Source organism: Tachypleus tridentatus, chromosome 7 (genome assembly GCF_004210375.1).
Source record: "Tachypleus tridentatus isolate NWPU-2018 chromosome 7, ASM421037v1, whole genome shotgun sequence".
NCBI lineage: Eukaryota > Metazoa > Arthropoda > Merostomata > Xiphosura > Limulidae > Tachypleus > Tachypleus tridentatus.
Window position 1 is genome coordinate 61,008,853 of NC_134831.1, and position 8,734 is coordinate 61,017,586.

The 8,734-nt window shown below is 35.1% G+C and overlaps 1 protein-coding gene across 1 annotated transcript in view; it reads right to left on the reverse strand.

The window, feature by feature from the left end:
• The window catches only part of MFS18 (major facilitator superfamily transporter 18), a 47,652-nt gene extending 39,603 nt beyond the window's left edge, over window positions 1–8,049 (reverse strand). Inside the window, exons 1-2 of the mRNA XM_076511967.1 lie at window positions 8,001–8,049; window positions 3,212–3,264 (exon numbers count right to left, since the gene is read on the reverse strand). Of these exons, the coding sequence (XP_076368082.1) occupies window positions 3,212–3,261 (50 nt within the window). The 5' untranslated portion in view covers window positions 3,262–3,264; window positions 8,001–8,049. The remainder of the gene's footprint in view (window positions 1–3,211; window positions 3,265–8,000) is intronic.
• Between the last annotated feature and the right edge of the window lie 685 nt (window positions 8,050–8,734).

Genomic DNA, 8,734 nt, shown 5'->3' on the forward strand with positions numbered 1-8,734 from the left:
ACTAGAACTTGAGCTTCATTTAATGTATGCCATATTCATGAAAAAGGCAACCTAAACTGGTTGAGCTAAAATTAAATAGTTTGTTATAAGCAAATGAGATAACACATTAAAAAAATCATATTGTAAAAGCTACCATCAAATCAAACTAGTAAACTTGCACTAATTTATACCCCTTTACCCCCAGCTGGATCATCCACATTCCAGGGCAAAAAGTTCCACCCAATTCTACATATCCACCAGAAACTGTTTGAGAAATATAATGGGTTGTCCTAACCACACATTCCAGGTAATACCCAAGTCCTACATCTCAAATGAGGGTTGGGCCCAATTAGTCTCCTACTGAGAGTAAGGCAAAATGCATACTGTAGCATTTACAATCTCATACTAGTGTGCCAGTTAAAGTATCCTGTTAAAACATTGCTGTGTCCAGTAAGATTGTACTTTATTCAGTAAATTATATTAAAATATAAGTCTTAAATTATGTGTACACATAATTTAAATACATACCAAATTCAAAGATTTAATGAAATTATGAAATTCCCTGTGTTGGGTATGCTATCTTTGGCAATTATGGGAATCTTCAATACAAAGAACATTTATGGGTCAATGATAGTTGTGATGACGTTTCATAAGTATAGTTTTCTATCACTTTGATATTATGATTTAAATGTACAGAAAATCATATTTGAACATGAGTAGCACCAAGGAAAAAATTAGCCTATAATTATGTGCAAGTGTTAGGTGATTACTGCACATTGAGGTTGTGTCACTCTTCTATTGGTGGAGAGCTACATAATTATGATTATTATGTCATAGACTATACAATACACATATGAGGGCTGTTCAAAAAATACGCGGACTGTTTGAATTGCACGGCTCCAGTTGGTTCAGGGGAATCCGCTTGATGTCGCTAGGTTCGCACAGATCAGCTGATTACGACACCATTTCCCGATTGCAGATATCTTCATTTGTGTATTAGCTACGCGGTTTTAAGTGAAGTGCCATTTTTTCGTTTGGCGGATTTCAAAATGAATGACCTGAAGGAGCAACGACTTGCAGTGAAATTTTGCGTTAAACTTGAAAAATCTGCGACTGAAACTTTTGCTATGCTTAACACAGCTTACGGTGATGTTGCTATGAAGCATACGGCATGTTTCAAGTGGCATGAACGTTTTAAGGATGGTTGACAGTCCATTGAAGATGATGAGCGTCCTGGACGTCCTTCCACGTCAACTGACAACCAACACGTCACCAAAATCAACACCCTGGTGCGAGCAAATCGACGTCTGACTGTCAGGGAGCTTGCTAAAGAGTGTGGGATATCAGTTGGATCTTGTTACGAGATTTTGACTGAAAAATTGAAGATGCACCGCGTTGCTGCGAAATTCAGCCCTCAGAAGTCGTGAGTTTTTGGCCAAACACTCGATCACTGTTCTTCCCCACCCCCTACTCACCTGACCTTGCTCCTTGTGATTTTTTCTTGTTCCCCAAACTCAAAAGACCCTTGAAAGGAAGAAGATTTGAGACGATTCCCGAGATTAAGGCAAATGCGATGAAGGAGCTGGAGGACATTACAAAAGAAGTGTACCAGGACTGTTTCAACAAGTGGAAACACTGCTGGGATAAGTGTGTGCATTGGAGAGTACTTTTAAGGGGTCCCAGACCTGTAACTTCTAAATAAAGTACATTTTGTTTTATGACGTCAGTCCGCGTATTTTTTGAACAGACCTCGAATGTAAAAATTTGTTCAAGGTTATAGCATGCACAGGAAATTTCACGGCAGTTGCATGTTAGGTATCAGCTCTTAATGGTGCAGAGAGACAAGTTTCATTTCTGAAATCTAGAATTTACATATATAATAAAAGTTACCAAAACCTCAATGAAAACATAATAGAAGAGCCTGAACTTCAGCCATCTCAAAAACTAAGCACAAGCTTTCCATAAGTAACTCAAGTCCAACAATGTACATATTTTATGCATTTAAAACAACAAAGAAAGGATAACTTCAAGTTGATTAAAACAATTCAAACAGCTATCACAAAGAATCTCCACTGGTGTGCTAGGTTCCACAGAAGATCCCAAAGTAAAAATTCAAAAGCTGAAGTGTAGATTTACAAAATATTTGGATATGTGTGTGTGTGTGTGTGTGTGTTACATTTTGCAATATCCAATACAATTTTTTAATATGGATTAAGTGATACATATTGGTGGTGACAACACTGAACAGTTGTTTAATATGTATATTTTTGGAATATCAGACTATTAATGAAATAAATTATGCCAGGATTAAAAAAACCAACTATGTTTGAAAAGTATTCTCAATCAGAATTACAAAACAAACACCATGATTTCTATGATTTTAATACTGTGCCAGTTAATATGGAAAGGAATATGAAACTGAAATATCTAGAACTCTGTAACAAATAGAATTGAGTGAAGGTTTAAGCTATACATAGATATAACACTTTTATGACACTAAACATTTTGTTTAAAATAATGAATAAAACCAAAACTTATGCCTTATTGTCAGTATCATTGTCCAACTTCCATCTACTGAAGCAACCATAGAAATAATGTGTACACATAATTTAAATATATACCAAATTCAAAGATTTAATTAAATAGACTCCCTATGTTTGGTATACTATTCTTGGCAATTATAGAAATCTTCAGCTAAAGCTACAGAAGTATATATAGAGTAAACAGGCAAAATGCATAATAAGATACATGTCTTCCAAAGAAAATGTGACCAAAAGTTGCACTGTTAAAAAAAGTCTAGTGTTTATAATAACTTCACTCACTTTATATAGTTGAATACATCCATGTTCTTTTAAATCACTACCAAGAAAAATCCTGTATGTGAAACAATATTTACAATACTGCAAAAGTTAAAAGTGACTAAAATATTTATAGTATAATATATTTGAAAGAAAACAATATTTTTAACAACTTTAAACATGTAAACTACAAAAATTAAATATCAAAATTCAAAGTCTGTAACTTTAACAAGCATTCATACATTAGATTTATCTACATTAAGTTAATAAGAAATACAGAATAAAATAAACAAGAAATATCAAATATAATAATAAAAGAATACTTTAGTAGAGTTGCTGTTTTTATTTACTTTCAAGATACACAGTCTGTAGACCACTCATTACAATATATATTTTTTTATTATTGTGAAATAGGTATTCCATTAAAACATTACTGTGTCCAGTAGGATTGTCCTTCATTCTTCTCATTTGTTACTTCATTCATTTTCTGAAAAAAACAAAAACTACTTTACATTTCTAATATGTTTACCATTTCTACTTTTGGATAAAATGCTTATTTGAAAAATATTTCATTGTACACATACAAGCTTATAAGATAATTTGATGAGACAAGATCCATTTTTTTCACAGAAATCACTTACAGTTAAGTTCCCCAATTTTTAATTAATTGTAATTTGAAAAGTCAAAGAAATTATCCATTTTAACTCCATTTAAATTTACCCCAGGTTTGTATAGCATTCCATTCCACTTTGGGTAATTTTTAAAACAAAAAATAACATCTCAAAAATAAAAGTTATAATTTTCCTACACTAAATATATATTTCCAACAGGTACTTGCATCTTCTTGCATATAACAGCTATTTTCATCCAGTGCTGCTCTCTATATGCAAATTTTTTTTACATACCCCAAGCCTTCCACTCCCAACAACTCCACAATTATTATATTTCAACAGCACCTTACATGCAAATTATTATTTAACAATCCTTCATTAATAAGAGTGTGGCAAACCCACCTACTGCATATGATTCTCTCTGTTTGATTCTACAGAACCATCAAAAGCAGGCAGAAAAGGAAGAACAAATTTTCAGTAGGGAGGATGGATGGGAAATGTGTATATTTCCAGTATAGGAAAAATTGTAATTTTTCAATACTGTACATTCCTTCGTTCACACAGCTAGAATCTTATGTTGATGAGAGTGGAAAGACCAGTGTGAAATATAAAAAATTAGCAACCTTCAAAAATGTCTGAAGTACACCCTATAGTGATGATTCTCTCTGAATAGAATCATACATGAGAGACCACGTCACTTCCGTACCAGGCATACTCATCACCCAGTTTTAAGAAGAGTTGCACTGGCAAAAAAAGTGAAGGAGCACAACCAAAGAGGAGAGAAGACGGTTAGATTGGAATCCAAATCACATTACATCATTATCTAAATACTGATGATGAGAGACAGTAGATGAAACCTCTAACATTAACATGTATGAAAGGAAAAATGGATGTGCTCCAAGATGTAGAGTGGGTAAAGCAGACACACAGACTACATGCAACAGATCAACTTCAGTCCAAACCCAAACAAAATTGGAAATATAACATCTGATCCCTGGTAGTTAGGAGGTTCCATCCCATCATCACCTCAAGTTCAGTAGAATAAAAACATATACTGTGCAAATGGATCTACAAAATGGGTACATGGGCACAATTGTCAACTAACCAAACATTCAGAACCCAACATCCTAATGATGGTAGTAAGAGATGTGCCCCTGTGGAGAGTAGATCATAAAGAAACTGAATCCAATTGGTACTCCACTGTTAACAGCAACCTCAGTCTGCAAAAACTCCTTGAGTAGAGAAACAGAGAGAGAACCATCATCTCTTTCAACATTATCCCTCTTCTTGTGATTATGAGACAAACTGAGTGAGAAAGTGGAAAAACACAGGTAACAAATATGTGAGAGCTTACACCGATTGGTCCTTATTGAAATCCAAAATCAGTAACCAGGAACTAACATCCATGTGATGGAATGATAAGGAATTCCTATCAAAGGGATGAACTGCAACTTAATGGGTCAATTCTAAAGCAGCAGCATCTCCTTGTACAGGACTGTAAAGCACTGAAGTACTTCACAAACTTTCAGATACCACTGCACAGAAGTGGATTACTCCTATAATTTCACATATAAATGCATTCTCCAGATCATCACAGAAGACGGATTCAATATGAATCCTCGAAGCCTATCATACATAGATAGAGCTCATTTAGTATTGTCCAGGTGCGAACTCATCTCCTTGGACAGGACCGTGCAGAATTAAAGTGCACCACCAACTCTGGGTAAATGATATGCAACTGCATCCTCTAGATAGTTACAGAAGCTGAGTTCAACATAAACCATCAGAGCCCACTGTACAGAGAAGGAGCACATGAATGGAAAAACAGCATCATCTGCACCAACATAACACCACCATCCCACTCTCAGTTAAAATGATATGTATTTATTTATTAGCATTAAACTACATTCAGGAGAATACCTCCATGGCCCACCACCCCAGTAGCTCAGAATAGTAAAGTGGCAAAGGTTCCAATGCACCACTCGAGGAACGTGGAAATAAAATGCATTGGAGAGTTTGGAAGAACACCATAATAGAGACAGTGAAATGGGTGATCATGAAAGCACTACTTTAAAAAACAATCTGCCCCCAGTTTATTCAACTGAAGGGATGGAAAAGATGGGCAACTATCTCCTTCTGCTTTATCCCTGTAAGTCCATGGGTACTAACAGTTCAGACCCTTGAGCATGTACAAGTTGTGCAAAATCTTTAACCACTTGTTAAAAGATACACTGACCTGAAGCAAGTGCAAAAGCAAGGTGCAAAACTGGTACACAGCCCTGTGGTTGTGAACTCAAAAATAGCACATGCAGCAAAGAATGTGTAGAAAAGCATTCAAGATCTTTATCTTTGTCATCCATAAACTCAGAGAGAAAGACTTCCTTAAAGGGAGAAAAGACACTAATGTAAAATAGGGAAGATTCAGAAATTGATTGAGGCAGGACAAATCGATCATAGGGTACCAGACTATGGTTTTCTTGGGGACCACAAACAGCTTGGAGTGAAAGCCTAGGGAATGATGGCTGACAGGCTCTATAATTCTCTGTGATAATTGGTAGTAAAATCCTGAAGTAACAAAGGATATGGGTATAGGAAACAACAGGGTGGGGAAATGAAATAGATGAGGAATCCTGACAATACTCTGTGGAACCCAAAGACCAGTAGTGAATTCCCATCAGAGGGTAACAAAAGTGGTAAAATGAGCCCTCACTGAACCAGAACCCACAGGACAGTCACCAGTACTCCTGGCAACACTGAGGCCTTCATTGATAAACATAAAACATTGAACCCCTAGTAGGAGGAACAGGAAAAGGGCAGGAGGATGTCAGACATGCACCAGAATATTGCAAGGGTCCAGAGTGAAATAAACATGCAACCAAAAATAAAGTCAAACAGTGCCTCATAGGCTCTACACATGACTCCTAAGTTTCAGGAATATTTCCAAATACACACTTTCAGAGAAAAGGATTCATCTGCAAGTCTCAAAGGTAAGCAGACAGTAAATGAATTTGAGACAAGACAATGTCCTTCTCCAAAAGGTCAAAACAGAAAAAAACCAAGTGTGAAGTGATAAAGCCAAGGAACACAGTTGCACTAATGTAGAGATAAGGAGGGAGAAAGTATCTTCCAAAACTACATCAGGAGAATGGTGAAATGCTTTAAAAAGAAAGTGGATGGTGGACAAGTACCACAGGAGAATAGTAAGAGAATAGATGAATGCAGAAAACTGGTCCTGGAATAAACTGACAGGATTGTCAGGATCAATCCTTTCATGTTAACAATAGTGATTCTTACTGCTGAGAATTGAGAAAGGGATAATATACCTGATGGGAAGCCCATGCTTACTGATCTGTGGCCTGCAGAGAGCAACACAAGCTAGCACCAGCTTTTAACTGAGAAACAAAATGCTCAGTATGAGCCTCAACATCAAGAGAAGGAGGGAAATCTAAATACTGGAAAGAAGGAACAGGAGTGTAAGAAATTGGGGAAATGAAACAAACTTGAAAAAATCATATTTAAAAAAAAATTAGGCCTAGCAGATTCTGTAAAAGATGTGTAGGAAGGTATGGCATAATCTGGAGAAAGAATAATATAAATGCTGTCAAAATTCTCATCATCACAAAAAGGTTCAAGAAAACATTAAGCACTATCAGGTAAAGAAGGTAAGCTTAGATAATGTCTATTCTCCTGACAAATTAAGGCTAAAAATTCCTCAGTCAAATTGCCCCAAACTGAAGCCTATTTAATTGTGCTCATAGTGTATCGTAGAACCTCCAAAGTGGTAACATTAATTTCAGTATTCATCAGAAAATTTGAATAAAAAACCAGAATAACCAAAGTAAGTTATCAATGAAAACATTAAAAAAGTAAAATAAAAAATAAAAGATATTGCCAATATGTATAAGAAAATTAAAAGGTAAAATGCACGATAAGAGCACAACTACAGTACTGACTAAATACAATTCATGACAGACATACATTAACCAGCAACACCTTAAAGAATTTATTTTTCACACACACAAAATGTGTCATACCAAAGTTAAAGACCCTACAAGAAAAAACATTCTACCTTATAATCAGCCTTAACCTGAGATTCTATTTCTCATACTCCCTTCCTTCTAATCAGGGCCGTTTTTTGCCCTTCTAATTTAAAGCTCTCTTGAGATTATTTCCTCCTCCCCATTCTATAATAATTTAACATACTTAATGTACTGTTAGAAACCATATCAAAAACGTACTGGATGTCTAGCTACAGAAAATGGATAGAGATTTCCTCATATTCCAGACAAATAGAATCCCTACCAAAAAAAAAAAAAAAACTTTTATATTTTAAATTTAAGTTACCCTGATTCAGAAAATAGACTTTACACAGCCATATTATTATTATATAAAAATTAATATTGATCCTTACTTAAAATGCTTTACTCAGTTACTCATTCTTTCAATTTCAGTACACTTACACCTTGAATTTATTATTTAGTCTTAGATTTTTGAAAATACTCAAATTAATATGTAAATGTCTTGTTTTCAAAAATAAAATTTAATGTTTAAGATGGATACAAGAAATTGTCAATGTTTTATCACTCAGAAATATTCACCAAAATGTGCATACATGTTTTAACTGAGGCCTACCTGTTGATTCTCCTATATAATCTACATACGTAAACCCTCCGAGAGGCTAGTTTTTCAGTTAGTTCAGTAAAATCGGCCAAGGATTGAGTAATGTTATTAAAATTTCCAGTACACAATAAATTAATAAATAAAATGGGACAAAAATAGGTAACCCAATAAAATAATATTTAAAAAACGTTAAAACATTCAAGAACAATGTATTCTACTAATTTCAAGAAATTCAGTAAAATGTGTTTGTTTGTTTGTTTGTTTTGAATTTGTGCTAGCCGTCCCTAATTTAGCAGTGTAAGACTAGAGGGAAGGAAGCTACATCACCACCCACCGCCAAGGGGCTATCTTTTACCAACGAAAGTGGGAGCCGTCCCTAATTTAGCAGTGTAAGACTAGAACGAAGGAAAAATGTGTTTACATGTTTGTTTGTTTGATCACCATTACACGAGGGCTACTCTTATAGCCAATTTAACAGTGTAAGACTAGGGCTTCTTCTTTTCTCTTTTACCAACGAATAGTGGGATTGACCGTGACTTTATAACACCCCCACGGCAAGCATGTTTGGTGTGACGGGGATTCGAACCTATGACATTCGAATTACGAGTATCGCCTTTACCACCGGGACATAGCGGGACTGTTTTGAATAAGGCCCACTCGATGATTCTCCTATATAATATATAGTTTGTATAGATTACATACAAACTATTTTATTTCCTTTATTTT